Source organism: Phocoena sinus, chromosome 6, assembly GCF_008692025.1.
Source record: "Phocoena sinus isolate mPhoSin1 chromosome 6, mPhoSin1.pri, whole genome shotgun sequence".
NCBI lineage: Eukaryota > Metazoa > Chordata > Mammalia > Artiodactyla > Phocoenidae > Phocoena > Phocoena sinus.
In genome coordinates this window covers 2312501-2328222 of record NC_045768.1, presented here as the reverse complement: position 1 = coordinate 2328222, position 15722 = coordinate 2312501, and the positions used below count along the sequence as shown (strand labels likewise).

The following is a 15722-nucleotide window of genomic DNA, read 5'->3' as shown; positions in this document are numbered from 1 at the left end:
ACCAGTCTCCCTTGTAAGCACAACAAAAGCGGTGGGAAAGTGTTTCTGATTTCATCAGTGAGCGGGTAATGAAGAAGAAACACTCAGAAGCCAAAAGGTGAGTGTAGGCAGGAGTCCAGAGAGGTCAGCTGGCTCCCTCGCCCAACCTAGTGAGAGCTTGAATACCACCAGTTCATAGAGCCCGGCTGGGTGTGGAGGAGAGGGGACAAAACCCAGCCCCCCACCAAAGTACCAAATCTAATAGGTGAGCTCTTTCTTGAAGCTGGGACCCCAGTGGACCTCACTCTACACGTCAAGACGACTGGGAGCTCACCATGGCTGCAGCCACCACAGCCATCATGGGACGGCCGAGAAAATTCTTTTTCTTGGACCTTGACAATGGGTGGAGGGAGAAGCAAAAACTTCCCTGAGGACGTGTTATGGGTCCAACTGTATCCCTCCCAAAGAGATACAATGAAGTCCCAGTACCTGTGAAAGTGACCGGATTTGGAAATAGGGTCTTTGCAGGTGTAGTCATGTTGAGATGAGATCACGAGCGTGGGCCCTGATCCAGTATGACTGGTATCCTTATAAAAAGGGGAAAATTGGACACAGAGACAGACGTGCACACAGGGAGAACAGGCTGTGAGATGGAAGCAGGTCCTCCTTTAGAGCCCTTAGAAGCAGCCAGCCCTGCTGACACCTTGATCTTGGACTGCTGGCCTCTGGAACTGTGAGAATAAATCGCTGTTGTTTGTGGTACTTTGTTACATCAGCCCTAGGAGACACATACCATGTGTAACTAACTTGGCATCTAAGAAGGTTGCCGCCACAATTTGCACTTCCTGCGGGTCTGAAAAACCGGGAGCTGAGAGTGTAAAGTAGGATCACAGGTTGTTGATACTCCTGAGTGCCCGGAAAAAGGAAATGCAAATCATCTCCGGAAGAATCCGCTTTCAATTTCAGCCTCAAATAGTCTCCGAGGGAAAGTTCCAAGAAATACACACTCACTGTCCAAAAGCATAGGTAACACGAGGAAACGGGTAGCAAAAACCACAGGCCACTGAATCGGATCCACAAGCAGACTACCAAATAATTGTGCTTAAAATCAGCCTAAAGGGGATCGGAACTGTGTGTAATGACCAAGGAACCATGAAAAATAACCAAGCCGGTTAGACAATCAAACGAAACTTCTAGACCTGTAATCAAACTTTGGGACCATCGGGCAGCTGGGCTCAGACTGGACACCATAGCTTGACACGGTGTGGGTCAAGGAAGAAGCACCGTTGGGAGACATTTGCAAGGCGAGCCTAGAAGCCAGTGTTGCTGGCGGACACACGGTGTGTTTGCATTCCAGAGGATGACACCGTCACCCCTACCCCAAGACTACTTTCTTATAGTAGGAGCAGGAGGAAATGGCCTTGTCGGAGGGAGAAGTACAAGCAAACTCCTTGGGTTCCAGTGCTTATGGGAGTTGTCTGGGAATGCCTACTGCCCTGCCCTGCAGATCCTGGGGTGCAGGAGGGGCTCCTCTTTCTCTGATTCTGTCTAATCTGAGCCACAATTACTGAAGCCCGCGTGCCGAGGGCCCGTGCTCCGCGACAAGAGAAACCACCGCAGTGAGAAGCCCACGCACCGCAACGAAGAGTAGCCCCCGCTCGCCGCAACTAGAGAAAGCCCACGTGCAGCAACAAAGACCCAACGCAGCCAAAAATAAAATAAATTTAAAAAAAATACTCCGTAACAAAACTTGTCGACTAATACTGAACTTGAACCAAAATTTGTGACCTTGATAGCTTGCACTGCAAAAGCAGAGGGCTGGAAGTAGCTGTTCTTTTCACACATTGTCCTTCTTTCAGGCTGGAACAAAAGCATTGATTCCTTGAACAAAAGTTTTATGTCTCCGTTAAGCATTTTCAACTTATCTATTTAAAATGTAATTTTGGAATTCCCTGGAGGTCCAGTGGCTAGGACTCTGCGCTTCCGCTGCAGGGGGCACGAGTTTGATCCCTGGTTGGGGAACTAAGATCCCTCATGCTGCGCGGCGAGCCAAAACTAAATAAAATATTCAGACATAAAGTGTGTGGCCTCCATTTGTTTAAAAAATAATAATTTTTCCAAGTTTTTCCAAGTTGGAAAAGTAATTTTTCCAAATTTTCCAAGAAAATTACAAATGTACTAAATGTGCACAGATTACAGGGTTTTAAAATTACGGCTCTATGGGCTTCCCTGGTGGCGCAGGGGTTGAGAATCCGCCTGCCGATGCAGGGGACACGGGTTCGTGCCCCGGTCTGGGAAGATCCCACATGCCGCGGAGCGGCTGGGCCCGTGAGCCATGGCCGCCGAGCCTGTGCTCCGCAACGGGAGAGACCACAACAGTGAGAGGCCCGCGTACCGCAAAAAAAAAAAAAAAAAAAAAAAAAATTACGGCTCTGGCTCAGATGGCTGTCTTAGGGCGGCTGGTTCCCCGTGCTCTAGGGGGGGGTGGCAGTGGGGAGCTTTACTGAGAAGGTTTTACAACGCTTGTAGGTTAACCCAGACTCCTGTTCCTTAGTCACAAGTTGATGAATTAATTTTCCTTAACAATTTATTTTTGATCTTTTCCTTTCCCTAGAAAAAGAAAACCCACACATGCACCTAAAACCTATGTGGGCGCACTGGAACCGGCTGGTGCCAGCTCATGGGAGCTGAGGGTGTAGCCTCTTCCCAGGTCTCTATTCGGTGGCGTCCTTCTCATCGGCAGGTTGAAATCGGCCCCGGTGGGGGCACGTACACGGCAGAAGTCAGCCAGCGCTCCCCACCTGGAGAGCCAAGTGTTAAACGTTTAGCGGCACCCCACTGCATAAGGATGCTCGCTAACAACGATTAGCTGTGACAGTCCTGGAGGTTAATACACTTCACAGCATAGCTTCAAAATACATAAAGCAAAAACACACCGAATTATGGGGAGAAGTGGACACATCCCAGTCGCAGAGGGGGACACTCACACAGCACTCAGAGATAGCCGGCGGTATTCAGTAAGGAAGCTCCCTGCCAGGGGAGTGTTCCGTGTGGAGGACAGCGGGACAGACAGAGCCCAGGCTGTCACTCCCAGTGGGGATCCACCTCCCTGCCCGTCTGCAGGTCCCCTTTTGGGGACAGTCCCTGTCCAGGGGGCTGCATCCCCAGTCTCTGGGTTCAGCGTTCCGGGGGTGTCATACTCACATGTGGCCACCAGGGGACGATGTTTCCTGGGAGGGCCCATTCTCCCCTGCTGTCCGGATCTTGGTGCTGGCCCCGCCCACACGGGCTCAGCGGCTGGAGTGACCAGTTCCAGCCCTACATTTGTTTCCATCACAAATAACGTTGGAAAGAAATGACGGAGTGAAGTGGGAGCCTCAAGGCCCTGGCACGCAGCTGCCCACGCCCGCTGTGTGTGCGTGGAGGTAGGGCCCAGGTAGCTGCAGCCCACAGCCATCCTCACCTGCCCTCGGCATGTGCGTCTAGGGGGAGGGGCACCCACCTGCCTCTCTGGAAGGACCACCACTTACCCCCAGATGATAAAACATTGTCTTCACGAAGGCATGGGCAGGGAGTTGATGTCATTTTTTTTTTTAAGGTTCTTATTGGAAAAATAAAATCTTGGCAGTGCAAATGCAGCCCTCAACAGTTGTTCTGGAAGCTTCCCTGGTCCATGAATTGCCCGGGTCTGGTGCCCATTAGCTGTGTTCTGTCTTGGTTTGCTCATCTCTACAATGGGCAACAGGGTTCCTCCCTCCCCTGAGATGACACACAGGAAGCACTCAGCAACTGCTGGCCCCCCTCGCGCCCCCCACCAGAGGTGTGCCCTGGGGCAAGGCTCAGGGGCAAATGGGGCCGGTACCAGGTGTGGCTGGGTCAGATGTGGCCAGGTACTGTTGGCTGGTTACTTAATGTCCCTCCTCTGCAGGGCCACACGCAGAGCTCCGAGGAGGAACCTCCTCCTCTGGCCAGTCCCCCTGCTCCACCCTGGACGTCTGCCCAGTCAGAGGGCGGCCTGCAGACGCCTCCCTCTGCCCTGGGAGCCTGGCCAGCAGGTGGGTGTGGAGGGCTGGCCGGGGCTGTGGAGAGGGCCGGTCTGGGCCAGAAGGAGGTGTCTCAGGCCTGGTAATAACATGCAGAGAAACTTACAAAAATTCCCTGAAACTGATAGCCCGGGGGTTGTAGTCCCTGCTTCCCAGATGGGGAAAGAGGCTCCTCCAGGGGAGACCAGCCCAAATGGCACAGCAACCTGGCAGCAGGACCCTGGCCCAGGGTCCCTAGCTGGAGCCTGCCCACCTCCCGACCTGTGGCCCTCTTCCAGACCCAAGCAGCACCCAATCGATGACAAATCCTACAACGCTGACCCACAGGCAAGCCCAGCCCTCCAGCCACCACCCCTCGTCCAAAGTCCAGGGGGACTGTGCTGCCCACTTGCTTGGGACAATTTTGCAACAGCTGCCTGTCTTTGAGCAGAGGGCAAAGAGAGGTCTGGGCTGCCTTGGCTGCTGTCCTGGGGCTGCAGTGACTACTGTGTCCCTCGCCTGGGCATCTCGTGTCTACGGGTCTGAGGAGGATGTGGTCATGCTCCTTCCTAGCCCTCTCTGACCTGTCCTTCACCCCATCCAGGGAGGGCACCCCTGCCTCGGGCTGCAAGGCCAAGCCTGCCATCTGCCGAGTGACTGGGCTGCTGTCCTCTCTGCCCTGGACCCCAGCACTGCCCCGGGAAGCCTTGTGCTGGTGGAGCCAGCCTTCCTCCAGAGAGGCCAAGGGGGGGTGAGTGACAGTCTCTGTCCCCATGATGGGGACTGACAATGGCGACAGCACATAGGCCAGAGCCCCCAGCCACCTCCTCCGAGATGGCCTCCTGGGTTTCTGCTGGAAAGAAGGACAGCTTGTTCAGGACCAACCCCCAACACAGCCAGCCTCGTGGTCACCTTGCCCCTCCCTGCCTCCATCTTCTTCCTGGACCCTGAGGCCCTCAAGGGCAGGGAATGGGTCATAGTTGCCTCTGGTCTCCCTGCAGTTCTTTGCACACAGTAGGTGCTCAGTAAATGTAGAGGGCAGACAAATGGACAGCTCAGTGGGAATAATCACACACGTTTGTTTGTCTGTATTAATCACAGCAGTATCGTGCCTCTGTCACTCCCTGTATCAGCAGCTGGCATTACTATTTTGTTCACTGACAGAAATTTAAATACTTTCTCTGACCCAGTGGGAGGAGGAGGTCCCATTTTACATCAGCACCTATTCTGATTCTTTGCACATTCAGAGGTGGACGTACTTACTCGTTCCAGATTTCCTCTGGACGTCTCCTCTGGGCATCTTCTGCCCGAGCACAAACCAGACGCCCTAGACCTAGCTTGAGGCCCCACTCCGTCTGTCTGACTGCAGGCTTGGTCTGGCTCCCCCACTAGCTTGCTGTGTGACCCGAGGCAAGCTGGCTCCCCTCTCTGGGCCCTGGTGCCCCCAACAGTCAAATGGAGGCAGGCATCCCTGCCCTGGGAAGCTGGTCGCTGTGAAGTGGAAAAGCCAGAGGCTCACGGATATCTCGCCCAGAAACAGAAGGATCTGGGAGCTCTGGAGGGCAGACGGGTCAGGAGCACTGTCCAGTGCTGGTGGTGCGGGCAACCCAGACTTCCTGACCTGCCTCCGAGGGCAGTGAGCGCCCCTTCCCTGGGGGTGAGCAGCTGAGGCTGGACAGGCAGCTCTGTGCTAAGGCCCTGGATCACCCCACCAAGGAGCCCCAGCCCCGGCACGGCGCTGCTGCTGACCCAGCACTTTCTGCCCACCTGGCCGCGCTAAGCTCCCTTCTGGCACGGGGAGCATGGCGGGCACAGGCAGGCAGGGGTGCACGGGTTCACCTGCAGAACCCTGTGACCCCGGTTTTAGGGAGGAGGGGGAGAGGTCACCTGCCCTGGCGCTGCTGCCCTCAGAACTGCCCGCTTGGCTGTGCCCAGCCCGCCTCCTAGAAGCCTGGCCGTGGGCGGTGCATCCTGTCCCAGCCAAGGGTGGGGGTGGGATGGGGGTGGGATGGGGGCTGGCAGCGCCTCCAGGGGTGGGGCCAGCGGGGGTTGGGGGCAGGGCTGGCCCCGGCTTCCCGCTTGGCTGTTGCTGGGGAGGAAGGAGGTGACGGCACTGCTGCAGCCACTGGGCCCGGCACTGGCAGGCCGCTCGGGGCCAAGGGGCAGTGGCCGGCCGGAGGTACAGCCCTCGGGAGGGCAGGGCCCAGGCCCTTCCCGGGGCCCAGAGCTGGCTGGGCACAACCACGGGACACTCTGGGGGAGGCCAGGGGGCCTGGGCACCCTCCCAGCCCTTCTTCCCCCGCTGAGGCCTGTGTCTGGACCCTCCCTCCATCCCCCCACCCCCGGGCCCATCATCCTACCGCCTGCGGGGAGGGCTTCTCTGGGCCGCCCGGCTTAACAGCACGAGGCCAACCCGGTCTGTCTGACCCCGAACCCTGGCAATGAACGGTCAGGCTGCAGACTCGGGTGGGAGAGAGTTGGAGGGGGCAGAAGTGCACATCAGTGTGGAAGCAGCTGCCCTGGCGGGAGGGCACTGGGCTGCCCCTGCTGGGGCCGTGCCCCCTCTACCCCCAGCCTGGGTGGGAGAACGGGACTGGCCATGCGCCGGGAAGGGGCACATGGCAGCACGTGGCAGCCCCCGCGTTGGCACAGGGGGAGGGAAGGAGGAGTCTGGGTCGGAGGCCAGGAGGAGGGGGCGGGGCAGGGGGCGGGCAGATGCCTGGCCTTGGAAAGGCTTCCCGGACACCCACGTGACGCTGAGTTTCCGACAGTAGGTCCTCACTGTTGGCGGCTCCTGGAAGGTTCAGGAAACCCAAGGACGAAAGGTAAGTGCAGACACGAGCCGGGCTGCACCTCCCCGTGCCCAGGGCGCCTGAAGCGGGGCAGAGCTGACAGAGGGACTGGGGTGCCCGGCCCCAGCCTCCAACCCCCCCACCCCAAAGCCCCTCAACTCACCCTTGCCTGCTCCCTCCTCTGCCCCTACCCCCTGGGGGGCGGTCTCTGTGGTGAGGGCAGGGCAGCCCTGACCGACCTGAGAGCCCGGGTGCCTGCGGAGGAGTGGAGGGGGTGCAGTGGGCAGTGCCCACCTGTGAGGGCGGGAAAGGGTGTGGCAGTGGGTCCCCCCCAGCCTCTCCTCCCCCAGACCAGGCCCCGAGATGTCTGCGGACTGGGAGTTTGGGAGGGGGCAGGACAGCCAGCAGGCTTGGCCACACGGCAGCCCTGTGACCTTGGTCACCTTGGCGGGCCTCTTTGGGCCTCAGTCTCCCCCCTCTGTGAAATGGGGACAACAGTCATCTTGACTTCCGAGCAGAGAGAACGCGTGTTCCCGGCTTGCCATGTGGCACATGCTTGGAAATGGAAGTGGTCTTAATTAACTGGCTAATTGATATCAATCACGGCTATTAACGTAGGTGTGGGACCCACCTCAGTCCCTCGACCCAGCCAAACCCCTCTTACTTTTCCTGCTGATCCCACAAGTGGGCCCAGGAGCCTCTCTGAGGCGTCCTTTCCCCTCTGTGTTCCTCGCCTCCGGGGAGACACCTCTGCTGCATCCTGTCTCCTTAGAAGGTGGGTCCCCGCCACAGTTTTCTTCTTAGAATGATGAGGCTTTTCTGACCGGGGAGGGATGCAGGGTGAGCCCTGCAGGCTTCTGGGAGGTCACCGAGGAGGAGGGAGGCTGGTTGCCCACCCTCCGAGTCCCTACCTGGATTCGAGATGGCCCGAGGGAGCCGGGGGCCTGGACCCCACCGCGTTGCTCACCTTCTGCCTCGGGTCCCAAAGGGCTGTGGAGTCAACGTGGCAGAAATAACTTCTGTCTGGGGCTGAGACGGGAGTTGCCCCAGAGGGCGTGTTGGGTACAGGCTGGAGGGTTGGGTGTCCCTGCCCCAGGCTCCCCGCCACCCACCCTGTGGCCCTGCAGCCCTGCCCCGCCACGCACACTGCCCCCCTTCTGCCCCCACCGTGGTCTTCCCTGGGCCCAGCCAGAGCCTGTAGCGTACGAGGCCCTCAGTACACGTGGACAAATGCACGCGTGCACACGTGACGTGGGCGGGTGGCAGGAGGACGGCCGGAGTGCGACAGCGCGGGGGCCCTGGGGTTCACTTGCACAGAGCCCTCTGCGCCCCAGGCAGCCCCGACTCTCTCCCCAGCTCCCTGTGGTGCTCGAGCCGAGTCCCCATGGCCTTGCTGAGCCGAGCCCTGCGTGTGGCCGCCACCTGTCCTCGCCGGAGCCCTGCCCGGGGCCTGGGGCTGCGACTCCTGAGCAGCGGGGCCCGGCCCAGCCCTGAGAAGAGTGTACCCTACCAGCAGACCCTGAAAGCGGCCCGGGACCCCCGCGCGGGCGCCCAGGGCCCAAGCCGGCCCCTGCCCAGCACAGCCAACGTGGTGGTCATCGGCGGGGGCAGCTTGGGCTGCCAGACCCTCTACCACCTGGCCAAGCTGGGCGTGAGCGGGGCGGTGCTACTGGAACGGGAGCGGCTGACCTCCGGGACCACCTGGCACACGGCGGGTAGGGGCCTGGGTGCACGTGGGGGCGGGAGGGACTGCACTTAGCCGGGGGCCAGCTCTGGGTTGACAGCCGGAGGCCTGTTAGAGGCAGCTGAGCTGGAGGGGGAGGACATGGGGAAAAGACGCGGGGTCCTTCTGAGGGTGAGCCTGCGTGCCCCCTGAGTCTCTGAAGAGCTGCGGAGGGGAGGAGGGAGCAGACGCTGACTGGGGGATCCTGGAGGGCAGAGCAGAGACCAGAGCTGGGAGCCCAGGCAGCTGTGTATTCAAAGAGCAGAAGCCCCTTCCCTGGACGGAGCTACCCGGCGTGAGCGCCGTCCACGGGGTGCAGAGGATGGACGGGGAAGGGGCCATCAGGGGGTGTCCTCCATGGGCACCATGGTTCTCAGCCAACTAGCCAGTGGGCATATAGTAAAAGCACCTACTGTGTGCACGTCCCCAGGGCAGCCAACCTTTTGCCTTAACCCTGCGTTAAGTTTGCCAGGCTCTGTGGGGAAAACACTCCCACTTTGGCCAATGTGAGCGTGATGTCGCTGGATGTGGAGCTGAGAAGAGGTTCAGGCATCACGTGTTTTGAGAGCTGACACAGCCGGCCCTGCACGCCACTGCCCCTGCCTACCCACCGTCCTGTCTCGGCCGGGCCCACACAGCCTCTCCCCCACTGCTACCTCTCCCCTGGCCCCCCGCTCCCCAAACTCTGCTCGGAAGGGAGCAGCTTTGTTGGTGAACAGGCTGCCTTTGGACTTCAGTCAGTCCTGGGTTGGGGTCCCGGCCCCATCATCACCCGTCCTGTGATCCTGGGCACAGAACCGTTTGGTGCCACCTTAATTTCACTATAAGATAGTCATGCCTGCCTCCCAGGACTGCTCTGTCACCCAGTGATAGGCTCAGTACACAGTAGGTGCTCCATAAATGGGAGCCTTGGGTATCGTCACGCTCTGAGCTGCCCAAGGGCGATGTCCTGGAACTCAGCTTTGACTCCATCACTTCCTGCTCATCAGCCGCTCGGGGCTCTCCGTGGCCTGCAGAGACGCTCCCCGCCCACTGCCTGGTCTTCAGGAGCCCTGGCCTGCTGGGAGGAGCCGGGGTGCCGCACTGCAGTGCTGGGGCTGACGGCGCCCCGCCCCTCCCCCGCCAGGCCTGCTGTGGCAGCTGCGGCCTAGCGACGTGGAGGTGGAGCTTCTGGCCCACACGAGGCGCGTGGTGAGCCGCGACCTGGGGGAGGAGACGGGGCTGCACACGGGCTGGATCCAGAACGGGGGCCTGTTCATCGCGTCCAACCGGCAGCGTCTGGATGAGTACAAGAGGCTCATGTCGGTGGGTGCACCCCTGCCAGGGCGGGGACTCATGTCCTGGGTGCACTCCCGCCCGGGCGAGTGAGTGGCTCGTGTCGGTGTGTGCCCCCCTGCCGGTGGTGGGTGGGGCAGCGTAGCACAGGGAAGGAGCCCCGAGAGATCTGGGTTCAAGCCCTGGTGCTGCCCTTGCTGGTCGGGCCACCTGGGCCAAGTGGCGTTGCCTCCGAGCCTCGGCATCCTCACCTGTAAAATGGGACCGTTGCGTTACGCAGCACCGTTTGCCGAGCCTCAAGGCAGGAGAGGCCCGATAACCGGGAGTTATCGGCATGCACGGTGCTCACAGGAGTCAGGATGCATGATGAGAAACTGCAGTACCCAGGAGGAAGGACCACCCTTCTCCCGGCACCGCTGACGGGGCTGAGGGAACGCCATTGTGGGCGAGACGGCAGAGAAAGCCTTCCGCTGTGGAAGGCCCTCTGCTGGGGCGGAGAGTTGATTCTTCACCCAGGGCAGCCAGGCCCGGACCCCAAATTCCAGGGCGTGGCCGAGACTGGCCCCTCCAGCAGTTCATTCCTTATTGAGCACCAACTGAAGAGTGGCTCAGGGCCCAGCGAGCAGAGCGGCCCGTGTGGGTAGCAGAGGTACACTGTCACAGGGATGCCGAGCTCCTCTGCCCGGGCGGAAGCAGCGGCACCTGGCTTCATTAGAACGGGCTGGGTCTCTGGGGTTAGGAGGTGGCCCCATTCTGCCCACTCCCCCCACCTCTCCCCGCCCCCCGCCGCCTTGCTCACTCATCAGCTGCGATGGAGGCTCCAAAGGTGCCCAGGTAACCTTTCAGCTCAAGTGCTGAGCGAGGTCTCTGCAGCTTTTCAGGCCCACTGCTCGGAGAGAGAATCTGATTGGCTCAGCTCGTCTCTAGTTGGGCGGAGCCTGTCCCGATGGATGGATGCCTGGGTGCATTTGATTGGCTGCCCTTGGGCCAATCAAATGAGCCGGGGGTGTGGTCTGTCACACAGTCCGGGGCCTGGGACTGAGGACTGCAGCGGTCTCTCGTCGGGGCAGCTGGTCTGACCATCAAATCTGGTTGAAGCTCAAAATATCAGACCTATGGGGATTATTTTTATTTATGTTATACAGTAAATCCTTATGTGCCCGGGACTGGTCTAAGCTCTTTAAAGGTGTCAACCACATAAACCATTATCACCCCCATTCCCCCAGGTGACGTTAGCAACTTGCCCCACGTCACATGGCTCATGTTAGAGCTGGATGGGGGAGGCGGGAGGGCCCCAGAGCCTGCTTCCGAGCACTACGCGGGCTCCTTACTCTTCCTCGGAGCTGGCCCGAGGGACGGGGGCCGCTGGGGCACAGTGGCCGGCTAAGGGTTCCTGGGGGACACAGGGTCCGAACTGACCCTTGGAGGCCCAGACGGGGAGGGGAGTGGCCAAGGGGGTCTGCTCCCCGAGGGCTCAGTTACTTTCCTCTGGGTCCCCCAGTTGGGCAAGGCCTATGGCGTGGAGTCCCACGTGCTGAGCCCGGCAGAGACCAAGGCACTGTATCCGCTGATGAATGTGGAAGACCTCTACGGGACCCTGTACGTGCCTCATGACGGCACCATGGACCCCGCCGGCACCTGTACCGCCCTCACCAGGGCCGCCACTGCCCGCGGAGCACAGGTACAATGGCCTTCCGGCCCTGGGTCCCCTGCTCCCAGCCCACCCCTCCTGCCTAAGAACCCCAAGACCGGAAGGCAAGAGAACACGTGCCGTTCTCTCTGCTCGACATAGGACCTGAGCCTCTAATCCGGTCCTGCAGAGGCCGGCCGGCCTCAGGTTTGTCCCCCAGGTCAGCTCTCCTCCCTTCCCCGAGGTCTGGCCCTGCTGGAAGAGTGAACCCGCCCCAAATCTCTTCTTGTAATTTTTATCTTCTTTTGTCTCGAATACACACGTAGTTGTAGGAAAGATGAGAAAAGGCACATAAGTAAGAAAGAAGAAATGAGGATCACCCAGAGGTAACCAATGTTGACGTTGTAGTTTTACTGCAAGTACTTTTCTATGAAGATGTTTATGTAAATCAAATGGAGGCAGACTGCACTGTATGTGACCTTTTACCGCAAGCATCTGTCAGTCAAATGAGCCCTCCTTTTCGTTTTGTTTTTCAAAAAAAGCCTCTGTCTGGGGGGAAAAGTTCTCCAAGTCAAGGAACACGTGGAGTTAGTTTCCACCCTGTGGTCACCCCGTTTCCCCAGTGGGGTCACATGAAGCCTGCCTGAGCAGAAGCAGGTGTCCTGGGTACTGCCTGGGCTGGAGGTAGGAGAGGGTAGGTGGTCAGTGCTCAGAGCGCCCACATGGCTTTGGAAGCAGCTCTTCTCGCTCTCAGGTCATCGAGAACTGCCCGGTGACCGGCATCAGTGTGCGGACGGATGATTTTGGGGTGCGGCGGGTCGAGGCTGTGGAGACAGAGCACGGCTCCATCCAGACACCCTACGTGGTCAATTGTGCAGGTGGGAACACGTTTCTTCTGGGCTCCCAAGTGGCCACCCTGGCTGCTCCCTAAACCTGGCCTTTCTTAGGGGTGGGGGCCCAGGCGTGACCTGGGGAGTCACTGCCATGGCAGACAAGCCTGCAGAGGCGCCCAGCTGGCTGGCCCCCGCCAGGTGCCAGCAGAGCTGAGCTGTCTGTGCTCTGCCTGCAGGAGTGTGGGCAGGCGCCGTGGGCCGGATGGCTGGCGTCAAGGTCCCGCTGGTGGCCATGCACCATGCCTACGTCGTCACCGAGCGCATTGAAGGGATCCAGGTGAGTAGACGGTCCCAGGCACCAAGTGGGTGGTGCACAGACCTGGCTGTGAAGCCCAGCACTTGTCGGTTCCTTCATCGCCCTGAGCGTCAGTGGCCTCATCTGTGAAATGGGACTCCTCATGACTGGAGGTTTTGGGTGGCCTGAGAATGAAATGAAGTAGCACAGGTGTAACCCGAGGGTCCCGACCCCCTTTGCCTTCGGAGCATGGCTTCTCACTGATGCCCAAGCCCATCCTGCGTGGTGCGGCCAGTCTGGCTTTTGCCATGTTCTGTGCCCCAGGTGTTTCTGGGAACCTCTGAATGTTTGCATGCTCCCAAATATGCCCTGGGTGCCAGTCTCAGAGGACATTGATCCCTGGCCCTCAGAACCTCCCAGGGAGACCTGGAGACACCTCTGCCAGAGGAGGCGGTGGTGGGGAGGGGAGCTGTGCACCCCCTGCCCTCTCTCCTCTCCTCCCTTTCTACCTCCCCTCTCCTCCCTTTCTACCTCCCCTCTCCTCCCTTTCTACCTCCCCTCTCCTGTGCTGGTGGCAGGTGGCTTCCTGTCGCCTTGTCACTGACCACTCCTCTTTCCCTCCAGCCTCCTCCCCCTCCCTCCCTCCATCCATTATCCCTCCACTCATTTCCTTCCCTCTGTTCCTCTTGCCATCCCTGCATCCGTTCATCCCTCCTCCAATCCCTCCCTCCCTCTAGCCCTTCATCCATCCATTGATTCATCTATTTATCCATCCATTCATCTGTCCGTCCTTTCTCTCATGTATCCATCCAGCCATCACCCCCTCTACCCATTCATCTCTCCCTGCACCCATTCCTCCATCATCCATCCGTTTATTAATCCATCTAACCCTCCCTCCCCACCCCTCTCTGCGTCAAACATTCACTGGGTAAGCTCTGTGCTCCAAGCCCTCATCTAGAAACTGGGACTATAACAGAGATAAGAACCTAGTTCTCGCCCAGGTGAGCTGGGGGAAGGGTACAAACAAGTGAAGATATTATTTATTTTAAAACAAGCTGACAGGGGCTCCCAGGGGGCAAGCACAGGGGCTATAGGGACTCCCAGCCTATGGACCAGGGAGGTGCCCTGGTGGAGGCCGTGTCTGAAGGATCTTCTGAGGCATCTGAAGGGTGGCAGAGAGAGAACGAGGGGGAGAAGGGGAGGATGCAGAGCCTGGCGGCCGGGGAACTGCAGGCAGTTCAGAGAAGCGGGCCTGAGGGTGTGGGTGTGGGGAGAGTGTGAGAGACCAGACTGACCTTGTTTAGGGTCAGGCTCCAGCAAAGAGGGTCCTGGGAGCCTCGTCGCTGCCCTGGACAAGCCTGGCTTCCCTCTGGTCACCAGGCTGGCCACTGGGTGGACCCAGTGGCGGAGGGGTGGGGGAAGCTGGCGCGGGGCCAGGGTCTCCACCGCTCTTGCCACCCGCCCCCCAACCCACACACACGAGGTTCCCCCGTTCGTGGAAGAGTTTAATACAATCCAGCACACACACTCCTCCCGAGGGCTGCTGTGTGCCCTCCGGGTGGGGCTCTGGGGAAAGAGAGGCATCACTGCAGCTGTTGGTGCGAAGAGTCCCTGGCCCTGGTTCTGTGGGAAATATCCCCCGTGGCCGCCAGGGGTCGCCCTCAGGCCGCAGTGGGCTCTCGGGGGCTGGGCTAAAGCTGGGGACAGGCTGGGGGCAGAGCAGGGCTGTGTCCTACAGAGCCCAAGACTGGGGCCTCAGTCTCTCCGTGTCCTGGTACGCAGGATGCCCAGCTTTGAGGCGGCTTTCAGGGAGAAGCATGGCCCACTCTGGGCCCAGGGACCCGCACCCTGAATTTTAAGGTCAGAGCCAGGCTGGGGTTATTCATGTAACTCACAAACACTGCCCCCACCCAGCAACCTGTGTGTCCTGGGAACCCCAGGCTGCGCTCCAGGAAAGGGCCAACAGCCTCAGAAACTCTGAGACTTCTGTAGGAGAAAAGAGGAGATTTGGGGCTGGGGACCAAGTTCCCCATGCTCCCCTCCACGTGGGGAGTCTGGGAGGCCAGCCATCCTGAGGCCACACCTGGGCAGCCTGAATCTGGGAGAAGGGCAGGCCTCTGACCCTGACCTCCCACGTGGTCTGATGCCATGGTGTGTCAGAAAGCAAGCTCCTTTAGGCCACGGCAGCTCCTGCAGTCAGGGCTCTGGGGCTCATGCTGGGAGGCCCCTGACACTTGGGCCTGTCTTCCGCTGCTCGGGACGCTCCCTGGGTTGACAGTCCTGCAGCAGGAGCTGCCCAGATCTGGACCTCGTGGTGTTGGCCCCGGGCTGGCCAGTGAGGGCTCAGGGCTTTGCCACCTGGACCACGTACCCTTTATCTTTCTTTATGGGTGGCCAGAGGGACCCCAGTTCTGAGAAGCCATCCCCGTCCTGGGTCCTAGCCGAATGCTGCCCCCAGCTCCTCTGTGACCTTGTCCCTTTCCCCTCTGGGCCTGGCCTCTGCGTCTGTCAAACGTGGTGGCCCAGATGCTGCCTCATGGTCTGGCATCCCCGCTATCCTCGACCCACTTTTGCAGAAACTGCTCTGTTGGGGCACAGAGTAATGGGAGAGGGCCCGTGCTCAGGGTCTGCATCCCAACTCCCCCATTACCCAGCCAGGTGAGTCAAGGTGCCACCTGAGCCTCAGTTTCCTTCCCTGCAAAATGGGTAAAAATGGTAGCTACCTCTTAGGGCGGTGCTGAGGGAGGAACCAAGTGATGGGCTGAAGGGCTAAGCGCAGTGCCTGGTACATAGCAGGTGCTCATTAGGTGACGGCCACGATGACTGACCGTGACTAAGGGCATGGGGTGGTCCAGCCAGCTGGTGCTTCAGAGGAAGAGAGCAGGGAAGGCTGGAGCCATCGGGCGGGCTTCCTGGAGGAAGCAGCGGACAAGATTTGGATGGGGGCGGGGCCAGGAGAAGCAGATGGAAGGTACGGGCTGAGCTTAGGAGGCAGAGACACCAGTGGAATTGGCGTTACACCTATAGGGTGGGCTTCCGGAGGGAGGAAGCAGTGAGGGTACCCTGTGGACGCCTTGGGGCTGAGTTGAGCCTGTGCTGGCCACTCTGGGGCAGCTGGGGCCTTGCAAGGCAGGGAGATGGGGACCCTGATCCTCCTGGACGAAAGCCAGGGG

General features: G+C 59.7%; 1 protein-coding gene across 1 annotated transcript in view; it reads left to right on the top strand.

The window, feature by feature from the left end:
- The first annotated feature begins 6777 nt into the window (after window positions 1–6777).
- SARDH (sarcosine dehydrogenase) overlaps window positions 6778–15722 on the top strand; it is a 64068-nt gene continuing 55123 nt past the window's right edge. The window contains exons 1-7 of the mRNA XM_032634003.1: window positions 6778–6826; window positions 7412–7568; window positions 8150–8508; window positions 9643–9821; window positions 11293–11472; window positions 12176–12299; window positions 12491–12591. Coding sequence (XP_032489894.1) covers window positions 8178–8508; window positions 9643–9821; window positions 11293–11472; window positions 12176–12299; window positions 12491–12591 — 915 coding nt within the window. The 5' untranslated portion in view covers window positions 6778–6826; window positions 7412–7568; window positions 8150–8177. The remainder of the gene's footprint in view (window positions 6827–7411; window positions 7569–8149; window positions 8509–9642; window positions 9822–11292; window positions 11473–12175; window positions 12300–12490; window positions 12592–15722) is intronic.